Source organism: Notolepis coatsorum (assembly GCF_963971535.1).
Source record: "Notolepis coatsorum genome assembly, chromosome: 18".
NCBI lineage: Eukaryota > Metazoa > Chordata > Actinopteri > Aulopiformes > Paralepididae > Notolepis > Notolepis coatsorum.
The window spans coordinates 37091369-37116493 of record NC_140182.1 but is presented as its reverse complement, the minus strand read 5'-3'; the positions used below and the strand labels follow the sequence as shown (position 1 = coordinate 37116493).

Here is a 25125-nt window from a genome sequence, read left to right as displayed (position 1 = left end):
GATATCCAAATCTCCATTTGTATTCAAACCTTTATTTGAATCTCGTTAACATTGGATCATTGAGGTTGCCCACATTTACACTGATCTTGAGTGATGCAGACAAATTAAATAAACAAGTTAAACAAAAAGGAATCAGTTAACACACAAACAGTCTTTTGTGATCACAGTTTAAAACTGTCCATAATTCAATGATTCTTCCATGTTGGGATAATTCTATGTCAGGATTTTTCAAATATCGAATAGGATCTTTCAGATATCAGTGAATTCTTCCACATTCAGATTCAGATTCAGATTACTTTATTCGCCATTTCATACATGTACAAAAAGGAACGTGTTTTGGCATTACAGTGCATACTTTTTTCACAATTTAGAACAATACAACAGTAAATAAATAATTTTAAGTAAAGTGCAAGACAGGATATAACAGTGAGACAACAATAAGACTGTGAAAGTGCGGTGGTTGGGGACATGGATACAGTGCAACACAAAGTTCAAGTCCAGAAGTCCAGCCCTAGCAGCTCGCCATAGAGGGGGGGGGGGGGGGAGCAGGGGGACACCTGACTCGTTTACCAGGCGAGCTGCTGAGGGGAAGAAACTCAGTCTGTGGCGGGACTTTAGTGTCTTGGGCAGCCGTAGCCGCCTGCCGTGGGGGAGCATGTTGAAGAGGTTGTGACCCGGGTGGGCGGGGTCTGCCATGATCTTCCTCGCCCTCCTCAAGGCCCTGGTGGAATGTAGGGACTCGAGGGAGGGAAGGGGGCAGCCGATCACCCTCTCCGCCGAGCGAATCACCCGCTGCAGCTTGGCCTTGTCTCTGACCGTGGCTGCAGGGAACCAGGTGATGATGGAGAGGGTGAGGATGGACTGGATGATGGTGGTGTAAAACTGGACCATCATGGTCCTCGGCAGCCTGAACTTCCTCAGCTGACGTAGGAAGTACATCCTCTGAATTGATGGCATCATTAATTAATCGTTAATTGTTATTGTTAATGATAAAAGATGATTAATATGATCAGCATTTCAGATTACTACTACTCATTTTATTTGTTGCAGCATGGATGGGTCATATGTATGGGAGTGTTGCATTTATTTATTTTACATGCATTTATTTATTTTTTTAAATTGGACTTTATGGTGTTTTGTTTTGTTCTTGATTTATTGTGATGTTTCTTCTTGACTTGTTTAAAGAAGACGTATCCGGCCCATGGGGACATTAACGTGTGTTGTCGGGCCATGGGCCTTACAAATACATTTTTATTTGTTTTGATATGTGACATGGGACAGTGGAGAGGATGATGAATCAAGATCATTTGAGGAAAGGACCGAGGATGAAGACTACTGGCCTCGGCTCCACATTCAGTAAGTCATTTGATTAATAAAATATACGGTGGCTCCACTGTGATAATATATATACAGTGAAAAAATTATTTACAATAGCATGATATTTACCATGGCAAGAAATGTTTGTGCACCCCTAGACTTTTTTCACATTTTGTTTGGGATTTTCTTAATTCTTTTTATTTCAAACCTTTTTTAAACTCAAAAGAACCGTTGAGGTTGTCCTCTTTTACAACAATTGAGTTACAGAGTAAGTTAAAAATAAATAGGACAAAACACAGGTGAAAATAAAGAAAGATCAGTGAAAACAGTTACACATTGAAGCAGTGTTGTTTGTGATCATGGTTTTAAACTGTCCATAGGTTAGTAGAGTGTTGATTTGTAGTGTGTGTTGAAGATTAGCTCAAATTAAACAAAGTTTGTACTTAGTTTTTTCACACTCAATTCATAATGTATTGTAAATGTTATAACCTGTACAAGTCTTTTCTCACCACACTATACGTCGTTTTATTGACATGACTTCATGTTGCCATAACAGGATCGGTGGTGCCCCACACAGCCCAGCATGCATACATGGCCTTGAAAGTGTCAATGAGACGAGCCACAATGTCCCAGGCGGTGGAGACACTTATGAAGGTACAGCAGGGTGATGGAGCCACAATGTTGGTGGTTTTGATATTTTGATGGTATATACAGTACATGGGGTAGACTAGAAAACAGTAGCTGTTTTCAAAGATGTGTAAGAGAGGAACATAAACATTAATTTGAGGAATCCATAGAAAGGGAACAGAGAGCTGGATGAGGAGAGACCGCAAACTGAAAACTTGTCAGGAGAGCAAAGATGAAGATGCCCCCCCCCCCCCCCCCTACACACACACAAAAGTCACATTAGAAGCAAAACAAGCATGTGGAAAAGATAAGCAATAATTTGTTTACAGACTTTCTGAAAGAACAAGGTTTGCCATATATTACATTTCTGGTATAGACTTGCTATAACATAACTCTAAAACTATCTGAAATGGGAATTTTCATTAATTAAAACTTGACATGGAAAAAGCCAACCAAAAATCTTGCTCTGCACACACACACACACTCTTTTTTCCTTACCCAGTTTCATCTCTGTATTCAGTACCAGTATATGGATTTTCTGATTGCAAAAGGCTATATATATTATCTTGTGGCAAGGAAGCAAGGACCTGGAGGGTCATCATACCATGGTAAAATGTTGCTATGCCACTCTGTCCTTGTTGAAAAAAGATTGTCAAAGATCTGAACTTTGACCTGCATATATTTATGATACTAATCGTACTAATGTCATCAGTTATATTAAAATAAGAATAAATCAAATTAATATAATTTAACTGAACATAAAATTACCAGCACTGGTTTGACCTGCGTTGACATATCTGTGTTGGTATATCTCAATCACGAGATGTCAGTTTCATTACCCTGTGCACCGTCAGCCAAAATGAAATGGATTTGAAGATGCACAGCATTTAAAGGACCGTGCCCCTCCAGAGACCAGCAGTCTGATCTAGGGTCTGTTGCTGAGTACCAAGAGGCACCGGAGGCAACATGGTCCATATACTACCTAGACTGAGTCACTGTGCAGCACCCTTTGCTTCCATTAATATAGAAAACTAGAAGAATTTGAGACTGTTGGGGTAAATCCACAATATCCCTGACACCATCGTTTGGGGATATAAATCATATATATATAATAATAATAATAATAATAATAATAATAATAATAATAATAATAATAATAATAATAATAATAATAATAATAATAATAATAATAATAATAATAATAATAATAATAATAATAATAATAATAATAATAATAATAATAATAATAATAATAATAATAATAATAATAATACTACTAATATATAATCATATCAAGGACATAACATTTTGGCCAGGTATCAGAGGGTACACTTTCTCATGCCTTCTGGTTTTGCCCTTCACTAACAGGATTCTGGGCCAAAATATTTGACTGGTACTCTAAGGCCTACAATATAACTCTACAGCCGGGGGCAGAGCTCGCCATCTTCGGCTGCTCTGAGTCCTCTCTGAGCTTTCCTACAGCTGTACAACAATCTTTGACACTGGGGACAACAGTTGCTAAAAAACAAATACTGATGGAGTGGAAGTCCTCCTCAGCACCTTCTTTCCAACTGTGGATGGCGGACATGACCTCTGTCATACGGATGGAGAGACTAAGGTTCCTGAGAACCGATTCACTTAAAAGGTTTTCAAAAATTTGGGACCCGTTCTTAGCCTATCTCGATGAGGCTAGAGGCGGCAGCTGATTCGTCCGTCTGATCTCACAGTCCCCCTATGAGGGACCCCAAACACAATATTTCTCAGTCATGTATGGCTGGTAACCGTGTTGTAATAGCAAATGTAAAAAATTTGTTATTATTATTATTTTTTCTTTAATGCATTTTTTTTACTTTCACTGTCTGAGTGTGTTTGTATGTCATGTTGGTATACTGTTTGTCATGTTTGTACAATGTTCTGACAAATTTTAAATATATATATATATATTAAAAAAAAAGGACATAACATTTTGGGATGTGGACATTAACATGACACTTCATCAACCAAGACATCATCAACCTGACCCGTGTGAGTAAGGCATTCAAACATGTCAGCGTTGCCAATGTGGTGACCCTACAACTATTCATAAAAATACTAGTAACAAATATATAGACTTTGGCAGCCTTTGTGAAAATCTTTAATGTTCAGATTTATATGCAGACATCTGACAGGGCTGTGGTATATGTTCTCCCCCCCCCCAGAACACGGGCCCTCTGCCTGTAAAGAGGAGTTTAGCCCCAGTCTGGGCCAGGAGCACCCAGAGCCCCCACTGAAGAAAGAGGAAGAGGAGGAACTACTGATCAGTCAGGTGGAAGGCAGGCTGGAGGAGGCAGATACAAAAGACTACATGCATCCCATGCTCATGATCAGCATAGACACTGTGGCAAGTCTCCATGGGCCGGACCAGAGCCAGTCCCTTTGTCATAACCAGTGTGTGGAAAATGGAGAGGGACACCCTCTAGCCAGCACCTCAATTCAAGGTAATATTATAAAGTAATATAGAACATATTTATAAAAAATATATATATATATATAGCCTTAATTATCTTAAGTCCAATATTACTGAACCATTCAATTGGCTTCACAGATTATAATTTACAAATAACTTAATTTATCATAGAAATGTATGCATTTGGGGCGGCTAAGCTGGTAGGTGGGGATCGGGCGTTGTGGACAGCGACTCCTACAGGTCGGTTGGTGCGCCTGTACAGCAGAATCGGGAAGCAACGGGGGCAGTGTGAGCCTCCCACGCGTTACTCCTCGCCGCTGAGAGATCGCGCTGTACAGGTGAAAAGATGCGACAGCTGCCTCCTCGTGTACCGGAGTGGACACGTGATGCAAGGCTTGGTCCACATTGCAGCCGACCAGTGGGAGGCATGGTCTAACAACGTTCGAGACAGGGGAGGGTAGAATTGGATAATACGAAATTGGGATGGGAGAAAAATAGAAAATGGAGAGAAAAAGTAGATAAAAAAAAGAAAGACGTATGCATTTTCTTTTTAAAATTTGTTTCCTTTTGATGAAAAGAACAATACAACGACAGAAATACACATAATTCCATATACTGTATATTGGATCCAACTGCATTGTTACAGAAGGTGGGATAACTAGTACAAGAGATAAGATGACTAGTACATGAGATAAGATGACTAGTACAAGAGATAATGACTAGTACACAAGATAAGATGACTAGTATACAAGATAAGATGACTAGTACAAGAGATCAGATGACTAGTACACAAGATAAGATGACTAGTACACAAGATAAGATGACTAGTACAGGAGATAAGATGACTAGTACAAGAGATAAGATGGCTAGTAGATAAGATGACTAGTACAAGAGATAAGATGACTAGTACACAAGATAAGATGACTAGTACACAAGATAAGATGACTAGTACACAAGATAAGATGACTAGTACAAGAGATAAGATGACTAGTACAAGAGATAAGATGACTAGTACAAGAGATAAGATGACTAGTACAAGAGATAAGATGACTAGTACAGGAGATAAGATGACTAGTACAAGAGATAAGATGACTAGTACAAGAGACAAGATGACTAGTACAAGAGATAAGATGACTAGTACACAAGATAAGATGACTAGTACAAGAGATAAGATGACTAGTACACAAGATAAGATGACTAGTACAAGAGATAAGATGACTAGTACAAGAGATAAGATGACTAGTACAAGAGATAAGATGACTAGTACAAGAGATACGATGACTAGTACAAGAGATAAGATGACTAGTACAAGAGATACGATGACTAGTACAAGAGATAAGATGACTAGTACACAAGATAAGATGACTAGTACAGGAGATAAGATGACTAGTACAAGAGATAAGATGACTAGTACAAGAGATAAGATGACTAGTACAAGAGATAAGATGACTAGTACACGAGATAAGATGACTACTACAGGAGATAAGATGACTAGTACAAGAGATAAGATGACTAGTACAAGAGATAAGATGACTAGTACAAGAGATAAGATGACTAGTACACAAGATAAGATGACTAGTACAAGAGATAAGATGACTAGTACACAAGATAAGATGACTAGTACAAGAGATAAGATGACTAGTACAAGAGATAAGATGACTAGTACAAGAGATACGATGACTAGTACAAGAGATAAGATGACTAGTACAAGAGATAAGATGACTAGTACAGGAGATAAGATGACTAGTACAAGAGATAAGATGACTAGTACACAAGATAAGATGACTAGTACAAGAGATACGATGACTAGTACACAAGATAAGATGACTAGTACATAAGATAAGATGACTAGTACACAATATAAGATGACTAGTACAAGAGATAAGATGACTAGTACAAGAGATACGATGACTAGTACACAAGATAAGATGACTAGTACATAAGATAAGATGACTAGTACACAATATAAGATGACTAGTACAAGAGATATGATGACTAGTACACAAGATAAGATGACTAGTACACAATATAAGATGACTAGTACACAAGATAAGATGACTAGTACAGGAGATAAGATGACTAGTACAAGAGATAAGATGACTAGTACAAGAGATAAGTTGACTAGTACAAGAGATAAGCTGACTAGTACACAAGATAAGATGACTAGTACAAGAGATAAGATGACTAGTACAGGAGATAAGATGACTAGTACAAGAGATAAGATGACTAGTACACAATATAAGATGACTAGTACAAGAGATAAGATGACTAGTACAAGAGATACGATGACTAGTACACAAGATAAGATGACTAGTACATAAGATATGATGACTAGTACACAATATAAGATGACTAGTACAAGAGATAAGATGACTAGTACACGAGATACGATGACTAGTACACAAGATAAGATGACTAGTACATAAGATAAGATGACTAGTACACAATATAAGATGACTAGTACAAGAGATACGATGACTAGTACAAGAGATAAGATGACTAGTACAAGAGATAAGATGACTAGTACACAATATAAGATGACTAGTACAAGAGATAAGATGACTAGTACAGGAGATAAGATGACTAGTACAATAGATAAGATGACTAGTACACAAGATAAGATGACTAGTACAAGAGATAAGATGACTAGTACACAAGATAAGATGACTAGTACAAGAGATACGATGACTAGTACACAAGATAAGATGACTAGTACATAAGATAAGATGACTAGTACACAATATAAGATGACTAGTACAAGAGATAAGATGACTAGTACAAGATATAAGATGACTAGTACACAAGATAAGATGACTAGTACACAATATAAGATGACTAGTACAAGAGATAAGATGACTAGTACAAGAGATACGATGACTAGTACAAGAGATACGATGACTAGTACAGGAGATAAGATGACTAGTACAGGAGATAAGATGACTAGTACAGGAGATAAGATGACTAGTACAGGAGATAAGATGACTAGTACAGGAGATAAGATGACGAGTACAGGAGATAAGATGACTAGTACACAAGATAAGATGACTAGTACAAGATAAGATGACTGTCACTCCCCGAATGTGCTGACAGGCGTCACGATGCACCCATAATTAGTTCTCTATACTCAGTAACAAAGTTTGATGTAAATATAGAAGAATGTCCAAGTTGCGGCTGGTACAGTTTGCAGGGTTTTATTGTCAAAGTGAATGATAGTGAATGAAAGGTTAAATCAGAACAGTTGTCAATTGCTCTATTTGTCAGTTCCAAACAGTGAAACAGGTAGGAAAACGTATCTCCATAACGGGTGCATGAATTAGTGATCAGCTAGGTTACTTATAGAGGAGGAGCTATAATGGAGGTGGTGTGCCCCCTAGTGTTCAAACATAAATACAACCTCTAGTCTAAACAATGTAAGTTCTAATATTCTAACAATATAAATCCACCAAGTCGGTTTCTGCTTCTACATGACTAGTACACAAGATAAGATGACTAGTACAGGAAATAAGATGACTAGTACAGGAAATAAGATGACTAGTACACAAGATAAGATGACTAGTACACAAGATAAGATGACTAGTACAAGAGATAAGATGACTAGTACAGGAGATAAGATGACTAGTACACAAGATAAGATGACTAGTACAAGAGATAAGATGAATAGTACAGGAGATAAGATGAATAGTACATGAGATAAGATGACTAGTATAAGGCATAACATAACTAGTACAAGAGTATTAAGTAAGGAAGTGGTCAACAATCCTATAATATATAATTTTTGGTGTGTGTTACTTCTCAAATGTAGCTGAGTCTATTCTCCTCTGTCCTTCCCTCCAGATCCCCTGCAGCCCTCTGCCTGTAAAGAGGAGTTTAGCCCCAGTCTGGGCCAGGAGCACCCAGAGCCCCCACTGAAGAAAGAGGAAGAGGAGGAACTACTGATCAGTCGGATGGAAGGCAGGCTGGAGGAGGCAGATACAAAAGACTACATACATCCCATACTCATGATCAGCATAGACACTGTGGCAAGTCTCCATGGGCAGGACCAGAGCCTCTGTGTGGAAAATGGAGAGGGACACCCTCTAACCAGCACCTCAATTCAAGGTAATGTATATTACCTTACCGTACTTTTCGGACTATAAGCCGCAGCTTTTTCCCCCATTTTTCGACCCTGCAGCTTATATAACGGTGCGGCTTATATGTGGACAAAACCCGAAAATCGAAATATTGCTTTTTTTTACTGCATTGAAATGTTATTTATCTGTTCCCTTATTTGCTAAACTTAATACAACTTGTAAATGAGTTAATTCTTGTTATTTGTCCGACAGTATTGTGTCCCAATGGGAGTCATTCTCTGTAGAGGTGGGAGTCATTCTCTGTAGAGGTGGGAACTTAAAGCTCAATATAAGAACGGCCATGCACCACCACCCACAGAATCGAGAAAGAGCAATCAATCTGTCAATCCTTTCCGTGTCCGGGCCGGGTGAGGTTTCCCGTGTTGAGTCAAATTAAGCCGCAGGCTCCACTCCTTACATATGGTAATTAAACATTAAAACACATGCAGCTTATAGTCCAGTGCGGCTTATATATGTACACATCATTCAATTTAGCTGCTGCGGCAGTCAGGTGCGGCTTATAGTGCGAAAAGTACGGTATATTCAAATGTCAAAACATGACATTCAATACCGTTCTAATTATTGCTAAACAATATTACATACCTTTGTTATGTTTATTGTATAAATAAATTGATGTATTATATTTTTCCGAGTTATTACTGAATTGAAGATGCACAGCATTTAAAGGGCCGTGCCCCTCCAGAGACCAGCAGTCTGATCTAGGGTCTGTTGCTGAGTACCAAGAGGCACCGGAGGCAACATGGTCCATATACTAGACTGAGTCACTGTGCAGCACCCTTTGCTGCCATTAATATAGAACACTAGAAGAATGTAGTTGAGACTGTTGGGGTAAATCCACAATATCCCCGACACCATCGTTTGGGGATATAATAATCATATAATAATATATAATCATATCAAGGACATATCATTTTGGGATGTGGACATTAACATGACACTTCATCAACCAAGACATCATCAACCTGACCTGTGTGAGTAAGGCATTCAAACATGTCAGCATGTGGTGACCCTACAACTATTTATAAAAATACTAGTATATAGAGACTTTGGCAGCCTTTGTGAAAATCTTTAATGTTCATATTTGTATGCAGACATCTGACAGGGCTGTGGTATTCATATGTTCTCCCTCCCCCAGAACACAGGCCCTCTGCCTGTAAAGAGGAGTTTAGCCCCAGTCTGGGCCAGGAGCACCTGGAGCCCCCACTGAAGAAAGAGGAAGAGGAGGAACTACTGAACAGTCAGGTGGAAGGCAGGCTGGAGGAGGCAGATACAAAAGACTACATGGATCCCACGCTCATGATCAGCATAGACACTGTGGCAAGTCTCCATGGGCCAGACCAGAGCCAGTCCCTCTGTCATAACCAGTGTGTGGAAAATGGAGAGGGAAACCCTCTAGCCAGCACCTCAATTCAAGGTAATATTATAAAGTAATATAGAACATATTTATAAAAAAATATATATATGTATATAATATATAGCCTTAATTATCTTAAATCCAATATTACTGAACCATTAAATTGGCTTCACAGATTATAATTTACAAATAACTTAATTTATCATAGAAATGTATGCATTTTCTTTTTTTACTTTTTGTTTCCTTTTGATGAAAAGAACAATACGACAGAAATACACATAATTCCATATACTGTATATTGGATCCAACTGCATTGTTACAGAAGGTTGTTTTAACTGCACTAACGGATAGGATAACTAGTACAAGAGATAAGATGGCTAGTACAAGAGATACGATGACTAGTACAAGAGATACAATGACTAGTACAAGAGATAAGATTACTAGTACACAAGATAAGATGACTAGTATACAAGATAAGATGACTAGTACAAGAGAGCAGATGACTAGTACACAAGTTAAGATGACTAGTACATAAGATACGATGACTAGTACAATAGATAAGATGACTAGTACACAAGATAAGATGACTAGTACACAAGATAAGATGACTAGTACAAGATATACGATGACTAGTACACAAGATAAGATTACTAGTACACAAGATATGATGACTAGTACAAGAGATAAGATGACTAGTACAAGAGATAAGATGACTAGTACACAAGATAGGATGACTAGTACAAGCGATAAGATGACTAGTACAAGAGATAAGATGACTAGTACAAGAGATAAGATGACTAGTACACAAGATAGGATGACTAGTACAAGAGATAAGATGACTAGTACAAGAGATAAGATTACTAGTACAAGAGAGATACGATGACTAGTACAAGAGATAAGATTACTAGTACAAGAGATAAGATTACTAGTACACAAGATAAGATGACTAGTACACAAGATAAGATGACTAGTACACAAGATAAGATGACTAGTACAAGATAAGATTACTAGTACAAGAGATAAGATTACTAGTACACAAGATAAGATGACTAGTACACAAGATAAGATGACTAGTACACAAGATAAGATGACTAGTACAAGAGATACGATGACTAGTATAAGAGATAAGATGACTAGTACAAGAGATACGATGACTAGTACACAAGATAAGATGACTCTAGTACAAGAGATAAGATGACTAGTACACAAGATAAGATGACTAGTACAAGAGATAAGATGACTAGTACAAGAGATAAGATGACTAGTACACAAGATAAGATGACTAGTACAAGAGATAATATGACTAGTACACAAGATAAGATGACTAGTACACAAGATAAGATGACTAGTACAAGATAAGATGACTAGTACAAGATAAGATGACTAGTATAGGAGATAAGATGACTAGTACACAAGATAAGATGACTAGTACAAGATAAGATGACTAGTACAAGAGATAAGACGACTAGTACAAGAGATAAGATGACTAGTACAAGATAAGATGACTAGTACAGGAGATAAGATGACTAGTACACAAGATAAGATGACTAGTACAAGATAAGATGACTAGTACAAGATATAAGATGACTAGTACAAGATATAAGATGACTAGTACAAGAGATACGATGACTGGTACACAAGATAAGATGACTAGTACAAGATAAGATGACTAGTACAAGATAAGATGACTAGTACAGGAGATAAGATGACTAGTACACAAGATAAGATGACTAGTACAAGATAAGATGACTAGTACAGGAGATAAGATGACTAGTACACAAGATAAGATGACTAGTACACAAGATAAGATGACTAGTACACAAGATAAGATGACTAGTACAAGAGATAAGATGACTAGTACAAGAGATAAGATGACTAGTACACAAGATAAGATGACTAGTACACAAGATAAGATGACTAGTACACAATATAAGATGACTAGTACACAAGATAAGATGACTAGTACACAAGATAAGATGACTAGTACACAAGATAAGATGACTAGTACAAGAGATAAGATGACTAGTACAAGATAAGATGACTAGTACAAGAGATAAGATGACTAGTACAAGAGATAAGATGACTAGTACAAGATAAGGTGACTAGTACAAGAGATAAGATGAATAGTACAGGAGATAAGATGACTAGTACAGGAGATAAGATGACTAGTACACAAGATAAGATGACTAGTACAAGAGATAAGATGACTAGTACAAGAGATAAGATGACTAGTACACAAGATAAGATGACTAGTACACAAGATAAGATGACTAGTACACAAGATAAGATGACTAGTACACAATATAAGATGACTAGTACACAAGATAAGATGACTAGTACACAAGATAAGATGACTAGTACAAGAGATAAGATGACTAGTACACAAGATAAGATGACTAGTACAAGATAAGATGACTACTACAGGAGATAAGATGACTAGTACAGGAGATAAGATGACTAGTACAGGAGATAAGATGACTAGTACAAGAGATAAGATGACTAGTATAAGGCATAACATAACTAGTACAAGAGTATTAAGTAAGGAAGTGGTCAACAATCCTATAATATATAATTTTTGGTGTGTGTTACTTCTCAAATGTAGCTGAGTCTATTCTCCTCTGTCCTTCCCTCCAGATCCCTTGCAGCCCTCTGCCTGTAAAGAGGAGTTTAGCCCCAGTCTGGGCCAGGAGCACCTGGAGCCCCCACTGAAGAAAGAGGAAGAGGAGGAACTACTGATCAGTCAGATGGAAGGTAGGCTGGAGGAGGCAGATACAAAAGACTACATACATCCCAAGCTCATGATCAGCATAGACACTGTGGCAAGTCTCCATGGGCCAGACCAGAGCCTCTGTGTGGAAAATGGAGAGGGACACCCTCTAACCAGCACCTCAATTCAAGGTAATGTATATTACCGTACTTTTCGGACTATAAGCCGCAGCTTTTTTCCCCATTTTTCGACCCTGCAGCTTATATAACGGTGCGGCTTATATGTGGACAAAACCCGAAAATCTAAATATTGCTTTTTTTTACTGTGTATAAGTCCTGTGTATAACAGGCAGTCAGGCAGCCTGAGCCAATCGATACGTCTACATTCCGTACATTCCGGACAGCGAGCTTCACCCATAGGGATGCAAATTGATGCCTTTGTTTTCATGGAGTGGCATGAGTGGGGGTCAGGCCCATCACCTGGCAGGTACAGTATAAACATGGCTCTGAGACCAGCCTTGAGTCACTCGAAACTGCAAGATGAATGGAACACCACCAGCTAAAAAGAGGTTCATTCAGAGGACGCTACTTTTCAACAACGCAAGCAAGACTTCACTGCCGCCAGAGCCAGGACCCTCCGACCCTGCCGCCACCAGGTGGCTGAGCAGAGGTACATTTCTGGAGAGATTCAGCGAGTTGCTGCCTGAAATTAAAGAGTTTCTCAAGCTTGCTAAACATGCCGAATATACACATCTAGAGGACAACAACTGGCTTTTGAATTTGGCATTCATAACCGATGTCACTGGCATGCTGAATAACCTGCATTTAGAGCTGCAGGGAAAGGATAAATGTGTAATAAACATGATCAGCTCAGTGAATGCTTTTAAAAGCAAGCTCACCATGTGGGCGAGAAGGCTGCAACGCAGTGACCTACGCAACTTTCCTCACATGCAAGCAGAACTTCAACGTCAGGGTGAGGACACCGCACAGTTTGATTGCACACATTATGAGGAGCAAGTTCAAAGCATCTTGTCAGAGTTTGATAAGCGCTTCACAGACTTTTCAATACTTGAACCTGTTGCAAGCTACATGTGTTCTCCATTTGGAACTGTAGATGTGGATGACATCACATCCAAAGTGGCCACACTGTTTAATCTGGACAGCCATGCTGTGGAGAACGAGATCCTCACACTTCAAACTGACATTGAGATTAAAGCCAGGGCAACACAAGGGATGAAGGCAGAGTTCTGGGAGCTACTGCTGCCTGAGAAGTACCCCAACCTCAGGAGATGTGCCATGAACTTAACAGCATTTTTTGGATCAACCTACCTGTGTGAGTCTGCTTTCTCTCACATGAAGATCATCAAGTCCATGTACAGAACCACATTGACAGATGACCATCTTGTGGACTGCCTGAGGCTTGCAACCAGCTCCTACAACTCAGACTTTGAAAAACTAGCTACCTCTTCCCAGTGCCAGCGTTCTCACTAAGGTAGAGACATTTAATTAAAAAAAAAAGAAAAAACAAGATAAAGGAGAACTATCAGTGACTGTTGACAGACCTTTTTGTGGAATTGTTTTTTGATTGTATTCCATTTTGCAATGTGACAGCTCTGTTTACACATCATTCCTATTCCCTTTTAATTGTACATTTTTTTTTTTTTTATTGTATTGTTCCACTTTTGCTTTGGCAATGTAAACACATGTTTTCTCATGCCCATTGAACTCAGAGTGTGTGTGTGTTGTCAGTGTGTATGCAGAGTGTGAAATAAACGTGAGAAGTTAGTCTTGTCATTCTTGTAATTCCTACACTACACTGTTACTGTTAATGATATATAAAATAGCATATTATATTATATGACCCCTATTAATCGATTAGTCGACTAATCAGTCGAAAGGAGCCGTAGTCGACTGGCCAACCTCTTAGTAGAATATAATAAATAAAATAAAAATAATAATAATAATATATATTTTCTATCATTCTTTCCAAAAGAAAAGAGGCCTAGAAGCGTGGCTAACGCTAATGGCACGCATACCAGAGGCTAACTGCCTATGAAAACAGGCACAGAGGCACTGAAAGAGGATTTTACCCATCTAATGAACACACTAGACTAGACAAATATCAAGATGTATCCATCAGTGGACCAATTGCATGCTTTTGCAGAGGACAAGAAGCCTTCAGTCGACTTCTTCAGACATTAAGCACCCCCACAGCCCAAATGGAATGATAAAAAAAATTAAATAAAAGTTAAAAAATATTATATATATATATATATATATTTTTTTTAAAGTCGACCAATAGTCGACTAACGGCAAATTTTGGCCAATCCTAGTCGACCATCCAAATCCTTAGTCGGGGACAGCCCTATTATATACCCATTCAATATGCACATGACAGAAAATATTATATGCCATATAATATTTTCTGTCATGTGCATATTGAATGGGTAATACTATTACTACTAATACTAGCCTTATGCACCTTATGACACTGTGAATATATTTTTCAGTTAGTTAGAACTTAACTGAAAAATATATTCACAGTATCATAAGGTGCATAAGGCTAGTAGTAATAGTATTACCCATTCAATATGCACATGACAGAAAATATTATATGCCAATATTTTCTGTCATGTGCATATTGAATGGGTATATAATATACCCATTCAATATGCACATGACAGAAAATATTATATGCCATATAATATTTTCTGTCATGTGCATATTGAATGGGTAATACTATTACTACTAATACTAGCCTTATGCACCTATGACACTGTGAATATATTTTTCAGTTAGTTGGATAGTAAATTATATTGACCCATTTGTTTACACTGCTTGTGTTGTTTTTACTACCTGTACCCCCCCTTCCCCCATGCTGCTATTATGCCTGAATTTCCCCAAGAGGATCAATAAAGGAATATCTTATCTTATCTTAGCCGAGAGTAGGACACATTTGGGCTGGTAGCTCTTGGCTAGGTGGCAAATTAAAAAGTAGATCTTGGTTCAAAAAAGGTTGGGCACCAATATGATTCTATTGCTAATTCCAGGTAATGTTAATGCCACAAAACGAATGCCTTTTAAAAGATAGAATAAAACGAAGGATCTACTGTATTACCGTGTGTTTTTATTGTAAGCAAGTCAAGCAAGTGTAACTGAACACAAGACTGGTGAAGGTAGTGTGACCCTCCCACGCGTTACACTTCACCAATGAGAGTCCTCGCTGTCAGGTGAAAAGAGGCTGCTGGCTGTCTCCTATGTATCGGAGGAAGCATATGATAGACTTCAGGGCTCCCTAGACCGGCAAGTAGGGGGCAAATGCGCGCAATGACCAGGAAGGGGAGGGGGGAATTGGCATAACAACAAAATTGGGATGGGAGGCAAATACAGAAAAATAGGAGGAGAAAAAGTGGATAAAAAGCAGCTCTAAAGTAGCAATGACATAACCACACCAGGGCTCTACAGTGAGACTATTTCACTCGCATTTGCCCCTAAAAATAGATATGTGCGAACTGGAAAAAGTATTTAGGAGCACAGTGTGCGAGTAATGGCTTTGCGTAGTGGGCGTGTCAACGCACAGTGTCATTTCATAATAGACACAGAGCAGAGCGGACCTTCAATTCTAGAAGCAAACTAGCTCTTCAGCCCTGCGTTTGACAGCTGTGTGACAACTTCTCTCGCAAGTCTCGCAGTTTAGAACTATGTGTAATGTAAACTCTGCGACGGGTCCAATGGTCTAACTGCTTTGCATCCTCGCCATTTTGGAATGCCCACGTCGCGCTAAAACCGTAACTAATGTTAGCTGCTAACGCTAACTAAACCTATCCTTGGGAACGCTCAGAGGCATCCAATAGTGAGGGAAGGGGGGGCTGAGTCAGTCCGTCCGTCCCCCCCTCCCTCTCTCCCCCTTCCTCTCTCTCTCTGCTAACAATCCTGATTCGATTCTTGAACCTATTTCATTCAAAAGGAAGATATTGATGGACATTAGCTATAGTATAATAGCTCAGCAGCTGTAACAGAATAATTTCATTATTTTTTATTATTTACGTTTCAACAGCGTCAAAATATGAATTACCTTACCGGCTTGCAGACACTTGAGAAAAGGTTTTGCATTTTTCTATTGCAGTTTTGCACAATAAATGTTCTTAAAATACCTCTGTACTATGTGAAGAGTACAGTAATAGCTGCCATACCAGTGTTTTATCCTTTCAGAAGCATTTATAGACATTTTAAGATAAATTAATATACCGTGATATATACCGCTAGTCTATGCTTCAAATTATACCGTGATATACATTTTAGACCATACCGCCCAGCCCTACTATTGGGTCTGTGCCTGCTGTAGTTGTCATAACCACACTGTGTGTCTGTGTATTAGTGCTTGTTGTCTTCACTGTAGTGTCTGCTGTCTTCATAACCACTTCCCTACTCCCGCTTCTTTGCAAGAGCTCATAACCATCATAACCAAATCGTATGTCTTTGCATGTTTTGTTTCCATTTCAAGGTGATGGCCCTATCCGCGAGGCAGTGCTGGCCAGCCCGAGACCGGTAGCCCAGACCAGTATTCAGCTCTCTTGGTAAGATATATTTTATATGCTGTGGTGTCAAATTTTCACGTGGTCAAATGTGATTGTCTGCATTATGAGGAGATGAATGCTAACACATGTTTGTGTTTTGTCTTTGTGTTACAGGTTCTCCGCACAGCAGAAGCGGGGGGAGAGGACCTTCTTGGAGCAGGGACTGGGGGTCATGCCTGCTCCGAGCACCTCCGCCCAGCCTCTCCCTCCACCCATGGTGCTGTCCTTCCAGCAGCGGAAGGACCCTGCACGCCGGGCCACCAAGCTAGTAGTGCCCATCCTGCCCCGCCCTCAGGACCAACAGGCAGGCCCCTCTACCAGCCCTCCACCACCACCACCACCTCTTCCTCCCTTTGTTCAACTCTCCCGGTCCACGGCCTTCAGGAGGAGGAAGGCCACCGAGGCTGCTGCTGCTAAAGGCCTGGTGGTGGGGCCCCCCCGTCAACGCAAGCAGTACGCCTGCAGCAAGTGTGGTCAGCCTAAGAGGCTGGACACTGGCCACACTCGCATCGCAGGCGTGGCCTACTGTGCTGTTGTTGGCGGGAGGAGTGTCGATGAGTGGCGGGCAATGATGAAGGACGCTAGGTGTGAGGACATTGTAGGAGCCATGCTTCAGTTATTTAATCTTTGAGTTTGTATCATGCAATTATTTGAATTATGAAAATGCTTTATGGATTACGAAATATGAAAACAAAAACTGATAATTTGATTGACAAGTCATGATATTATTTACACTGATTATGTTATTGTAACTATTCTTATGATTTGAAACTATGTGTACTTTCCCTTTAAAGAGACCTACCTGGATGACTTCCGGTGACGTCATGTGCAAGCCAGCACCGGTACAGATGGGCTCCGTCAATTTAACAAACAATTAACTAACGTAACTAACTAAAACTCTGCAAAAGTGCACAAACTTGACATGTCATCGCCCGGCAGACCCACAAGTATATCTCAACAAGACAGCGCGAGTGGGAGAGGAGGAAAATGGAGACAACAACCTCAATTCCCCGGGAGAGAAGTAGCTGAAGTTGAAACCAGCCCGGATGCTAAAATGATACTGGGCGGAGATGGGGAAATTGAGAGATGAAAACAAGGAAGGACACCGTCAGACTAAAGCGTCACTGACGAAGCTGGAACTAGCGATGCAACGTATTAACGATGTGGAGGACAAGGACGGGGGGTACAGGAGGGCAATTAAATACCTGCTGCATAGAGACATGGAACTGACGGCTAGATGTGAAGACCTACAAAACGGGTCAAGACGAAATAATCTGAGAATATACCAGAGGGAAGCGAGGGAGGAGACGTGAAGGCATTTCTGAAGGAAATGTTTAGAACAACCATACCATCGATGCCTGAGATGGATCTGCAGATAGAGAGAGCCCATAGAGCCCTAGCAACAAAACAAAGAGACCCAGATGCCGCCCCGAGATCTCTAGTGGTAAAATTTGTGGACTACTCTGTGAAGGAAATGATCATAAAACAAGCATGGAGTCAGAAACGGATCAAGTATGAGGGAAAGCAGATATACTTTGATCATGACTATTCCCAGGAATTACAGAGGAAGAGGACACAGGTACGTGTCGTAATTAAGCAGCTGAGGGAGAAGAACATCAAGGCCAGATGCATGTACCCGGCACAGCTAAAGATCTTCATGGACTCGGGGGTAAAGATATACACTACTCTGACGGAGGCTGCTCAGACGCTTCAGAAGTTTGATATCCGAGTGCGAGTGGATGAACGAGAGCGGATGGAAAAGGAGATGTCCCACAGCGGATGGAACAGCACAGGGGAGAGGAGAGGTGGAACCCCAGAGGGACTGTCGAGCAGAGATGTGACGACACTCTTCGGAGGACCGGCTGAGACTGAATGATTTCAACACACGCCGAGTTGTACTATACTCAAGGTAAAGAAACTGACGTTAGGATGACAAAGAAATTAATATAATGGACGGAACGGAATCCATGTACCGTACGAGCGAGATTGTACTCTCATTAGGGCAGCGACAGCTCCAGGACCTGGACGACAGCGGCGCCGACATTGTGTGTGTGAGTCCCACGGAGGACTGTCACCACCCTCCGCCCAAGATACAACGGAACTGGTTTAAAGTGATAAACAAATACCAAATAAAAACACTTGTTATAAGAAAAAACCAGTTGGGTATGTGGAAGTGTATTTTATTTTATTTACCTAATTATTTTGTTCCATGTTATGTGTTCTACCTGTTTAATCTGATATACCTTGAGAGAAACATTGGGCCACCATCACTTGAATATACATCTGCTTTACTTGAATGTACATACCTTTGGATAAGAAAGAAGGATATATATGCTAATAAATGGAAGATAATGCCATATGGATGATCTACTGTATTACTGTTAATGTCAAGGGTTTGAGCAGCCCAGTAAAGAGAAAAAAAAATACTTAGTCAACTTAAAAAACTACACTGCTCTATAGGAATGATCCAAGAAACGCATTTGTCAGAAAAAGAATATTTGAGGCTGAAAAGAGAATGGGTGGATCAGGTATATAGTGCTTCATATAAAAATGGGAGAAAAAGGGGAGTAGCCATACTGTTTAATAAATCAGTATTTCAACCATGAAAAAACTATTGAGGATGAGGAGGGTAGATATGTGATGGTTGTGGGGTCTATTGGGGGTACCAAAATAACAATGCTCAACATATATGCCCCAAATGAAGACGATGCAGTTTTCTTCAAGAAAATAGCATCCATAGTAGCGGATAATGCGGAGGGTACCATCTTGATAGGGGGAGATTTTAACTGTGTCTTGAGAAACAATATAGATCGACTCCCAGCAGGAACAGGTCCCCGGTCCAAAAAGACGACTGCTCTTCTGGCGATGATGGAGGAACTGGGACTGATGGATATCTGGTGCTGTGCACACCCCAGGGAGAAGGAATATACGTTCATGTCACAGGTACACAGCAGTTACTCTAGACTGGACATGTTTTTGATTTCAAGAACAGACCTATACAGAGCTAATACATGCAACATAGAACCAATTACTATCTCAGACCATGCCCGTCACCTTGAAAATAAAGATAGGACCAAGTAATCAGTTTAAATACTGGCGAATGAATGTCTCACTATTAAATAATGAAGTAATACAAAAGGAAATAGGTAAAGGCTGGGAGGAATATCTCTCCTTCAATGACAATGAAACTGTCTCCCCTTCTGTTCTTTGGGAGGGGGCTAAAGCAGTGATGAGGGGCAATATTATTGCTATTTCCTCAAGATTAAAAAAACAGACTAGCCCAACAAAATGAACTGGAGAAAGAAATTAAGAGACTAGAGATAGAACATCAACAATCCAAAAATGTGGAAACTCTGGGCTTACTAAAAGAAAATAGAAGGAAATGGGATGATCTGCTAACATACAAGGTGGAGGGAGCACTGAGATTTGTAAATAGGACATACTATGAAATGGGAAACAGAGCAAGCCGCCTGTTAGCATTTCAGATACGTAAAATACAATCCAATAGAGTAGTACACAAGATAAAATGCCCAAACAGAGACCAGATGCTAACCCAACCTAAAGATATCACAGAGGAGTTTGCTAAATACTATGAGAAGCTATATAAAAAGGAAGATGAACCAGACAAGGAAGAGAAGATCAAATCCTTTTTTAGGTCAATCAACCTGCCTAGATTAACAGTAGACGAGGCAGATATGATGACATTTCCAATTAGAGAAGAAGAAATAAGAGTATACTTAAACTTAAAAATAACAAATCCCCAGGAGTAGACGGCTTCCCAGGAGAGTACTATAAAATATTTGTAAATGAGCTAACCCCAGTGCTATGCAGGGTTTACAACTATGCTCTGGACAAAGGGGACCCACCGAGGTCATGGCTGGATGCAGTGATAAGTGTAATACATAAAGACAACAAAGACCCAACCCAATGTGTCATATCGTCCAATCAGCCTTCTCTGTGTGGATTTAAAGGTACTGACCTCAATTATAGCAAATAGAATACAAAAACACATTAGTAAACTTATAAAACCAGACCAAACAGGTTTCATTAACAACAGGCAGGGAACTGATAGTTAGAAGAGCCTTGAACCTACAGTCAATCATCTTCCGGTTTAGCGTTAGAATGGAGTAAGTCGCATGTGACACAGCTGCTCACCCGTTATTTTTTTTTTCGTTTTAAAAACATATTTATAAACCATTAATGCGTCTAAAACTTGACGCATATATCTACTGAGATTATTAACTAACTATATTGACCAAAATAATCGAGATGCCAAACACAAGGAAAGACACAGCGAGACCAAAAACAGTCGCAGAGGTCCCGCCGCAGGAAGCAGGATTCGTGCGGCAGACAGCAGAAAATATAGACTTGACAGTGGCCGCTTCAAGTTCAACCCCTTCAAATACCTCCGCGGACACCGAATATATCATCCGGAGAATGGAGGAAATGGAGAAGACAATAACCCAAAAAGTAGATGCTATTAAAGAATCTATTGAAGGCAAAATAGAAGCGCTGAGAGCGGACGCCGACGCACATATTAAACGCACCGAGGCTCTGGAAACAGGTATGGAAGCCCACAAAAAAAATTTCGTTCGAATCTACAAAGAAGTAGAGGATATCAACGTTAACCTAACTGCTGAGATGAAGGGAAACTACAAAGAAATCAATACGGAGCTCAGCGATATAACGATGGAGCTTAAGCGAATCAATGAAGAACAGAAAGCCAAAATATTCGAGATGGAATATCAAAAACGCAAGCTGAATATTCGTATAGTCGGTCTGGACGAGTCAGTGAGATGTGCTCACCCTGAAGAGTTTGCCACAGAATTACAGAAAATCTTGGGAACAGAACCTTCCTAAAGTACCAGAGGTGGAACAGTGCTACAGATTGGGGACCCGATCCAGTGACAATAACGCTAAGCCCAGAGTGATATTGGTTATCCTGCGCCAAGTCAGAATAAAAGAAATGATTATTCGTGAAACTTGCAGGATGAAAGGCAATCTGAAATACATGGATATACCAATACACTGCTTTGAAGATTATTGTCGTGATGTAGTGGACCTGCGTGCCAAGTTCAAGACGGTGATGTCTCAACTCTATCTGGAGAAATACAGACCCCTATTAACATACCCTGCAATACTTCACATTGTCGATAAAAAAGGAGCAAGGGTTTTCCTCAACTCGCCTGAAGATGCAGCCAAATACTTGTCTGCACAACACGCAGGATAGTGTATAAATGGCCTTTTAATCTCTGTTATGCAAGGACACCATATAGTATAATCTTTAATGAACCGAGGATTTGGGACAGAGAGACCTACGTGCTCAGAGTTATTGAATGCTTTCCCCGTCGGGATTCTATTATTGCGGACATATTGGATTCAAAATTGGAACACTCCAGAACATACTGGAACATTCGAACAATGTAAAAACGACATATTGGAATAATCTAGAACATCTAAAGCATTCTTTGATATAGGGAACATTCTGGAATAACAGCAATACGTGGTCAGACATTCTACCAGAAGCCCCTCGGGGGAATAATCAACAGCATCCAGATGCAGAACCACAGAACCATCATAGCAGCGGCCGGCTGAAATAACATTCTACACAACGGATCATCGCCCACCCCGGTCAGGGGAAATGCTGCATATACGTATTTAAAAACTGCTTTTTATTAATTGGAAATATTTCCACTACTTCTCCAATTTATACTTTAGATGTTTAAGCATAGCAAAGCTCTTTTAAGATCTAAGTTAATGTTCTCTTCCTTTTACTTGTTTTTTTCATCCGTTTTCTCTGATTTATTGAGGCTCTCTCTTCAGTTCAATACCTCCATATTATTCATGGGTTACTATAAATTACACAAGTTCATATAAAATGTAAGTGATTAGGGCATGATAATTGAAGCTTATTTTTGGTCTTTATTTTTATTTTTATCTTATTTAAATTTTTATTTAACGGGAAAGTGGCCAAGCCACAGTCGACATTCTACTTATGGTAGAATTTAGAGTGTTAGATCCTATGGTATACATAGGAATGTTAAGGATAATTGGATCATTCTGGGATATCCGGTGGTGCAAGGGAGGGAGTCATACGCAAAGGTTGTGTTCATGGAACACAATCCTGTACGACTCTCGGTGGGAGGGAAGGGAAGGGTTTTTTTATTTGTATATATGTATGTTTTTAAGCTCGGCTCTCAACGGGACCTCACTAGTGGGATGTATATCTATTATTGCCTCGCACTCCAGAAGCATTACCAAAAATTACACTACAACATGTATAGATTATGGCTAGTTTGAATATAATGATATGGAACACCGGGGGAATAAATAACCAACTCAAACGCAAAAGCGTGCTCACACTGATGAAAAAAGAACATGTGGACATTGCTCTGCTAAGCGAAACGCACATTCTAGAGAAAGACATAGATAAATTAGCGGACAACACATATCATAATATTAGTCACTCTTCTATTGGTACGAGAACTCGGGGTGTAGCCATAGTCGTTAAACGTAAGTTGAATATTGTACTAAAGGGAGTATGGTCTGATGTAGAAGGCCGGATAACTATAGCTAAGATTGTACATAAGAACAGGAAAATAGCGTTGGTAGCGGTATACGCCCCAAATTTGTACGAAGAGGATTTCTTCACTACACTAACCAATGCAATGTTAGACATTCCCGATTACTCATTTATAATAGGTGCGGATTTCAATGCCATCTGGAACCCAAGGATGGACAAATCTTACCTTGCCTTTTCCAGCGAACAAAAAAATTCATCTAAAGCATTAAAAGATTGGTCAAAGTCTACAGGGGTAATTGATTTATGGCGTTCACTTAATCCCATGACCCGTAAGTACTCCTGTCGTTCGACGAGACACAACACATTATCCAGAATTGATTACGTCTTTGCATCCCCGAGAATATTTGATAAATATGAAGTGGAAATGATACCCAATGCGCTATCAGATCACTGTTACTTAATCCTGAAAGCAACATTTGGTACACTATCTTCCCGGGCCCCAAGATGGCGTTTTAATACTATGCTGCTTAACAACAAGGAATTCATTACACAAATTAAAGAAGCACTCACAGTATTCCTATGGGATAATGCAAACGCGGAGCAAGACCCCAGAATATTATGGATGTCGGTAAAGGGTATGATCAAGGATTTCACGGATAGATTCTCCTCCATATTGCGCAAAAATCAATGCACAAAACTGTCTGAAATGGAAACGCTTTACTCAACGCTTTTTAATTCTTTAAAATACAACAACTCTACTAGACTAGAAAACCAAGTTAACATTCTAAAGACAGAGATCAAAGCAATATACAGACAAAAATCGGAAATGCAAATACGCAGCACAAGACAACAGCAGTATTTCCAAGGTTCTAAACCTAGTCACCTATTAGCCATGCGATTAAGAATTAATGCAAAATTTGCAGACATAACTGCCATTAGAAAACAACAAGTTCTTGTAACAGACCCCAAAATAATAAATGATACATTCAAAGAATTCTACTCCGACTTGTATAATTCAGAAACGACCTTCGATCAAAACAAATTAGACACATATCTTAATCAAATTACTCTCCCTAAACTTTCGGAGGACGACGCTAAACAGTTAGAAGCACCGATCACATTAGAAGAACTCAAGAAGGCCATATCCGGAATGAAAAACGGTAAGGCTCCGGGAAAGGACGGTATCCCATCAGAAATGTACCTTTCCTGCTGGGACATATTTGGACCCTTATTACTAAATATGATCTTATACTCAGTCAAGGAGGGGAGCTTCCATAAACACCACAATATCGCACTCATTTCAGTTCTTCTCAAAAAAGACAAAGACCCCACTGAGTGCGGTAGTTACCGACCTTTAAGCCTCCTCGGAACCGATGTCAAACTGTACTCTAAGATATTAGCCATCAGATTGCAAAAGCATATGACGTCTTTAGTTCATCCGGACC

General features: G+C 39.6%; 1 protein-coding gene across 1 annotated transcript in view; it reads left to right on the top strand.

The window, feature by feature from the left end:
• LOC311244755 (uncharacterized protein) overlaps positions 1-19251 on the top strand; it is a 29721-nt gene extending 10470 nt beyond the window's left edge. The window contains exons 3-11 of the mRNA XM_084334435.1: positions 1282-1356; positions 1874-1971; positions 4143-4421; positions 8225-8488; positions 9656-9934; positions 12509-12625; positions 17085-17157; positions 17272-17742; positions 17952-19251. Of these exons, the coding sequence (XP_084190561.1) occupies positions 1282-1356; positions 1874-1971; positions 4143-4421; positions 8225-8488; positions 9656-9934; positions 12509-12625; positions 17085-17157; positions 17272-17742; positions 17952-17967 (1672 nt within the window). The 3' untranslated portion in view covers positions 17968-19251. The remainder of the gene's footprint in view (positions 1-1281; positions 1357-1873; positions 1972-4142; positions 4422-8224; positions 8489-9655; positions 9935-12508; positions 12626-17084; positions 17158-17271; positions 17743-17951) is intronic.
• The last annotated feature ends 5874 nt before the right edge of the window (positions 19252-25125 follow it).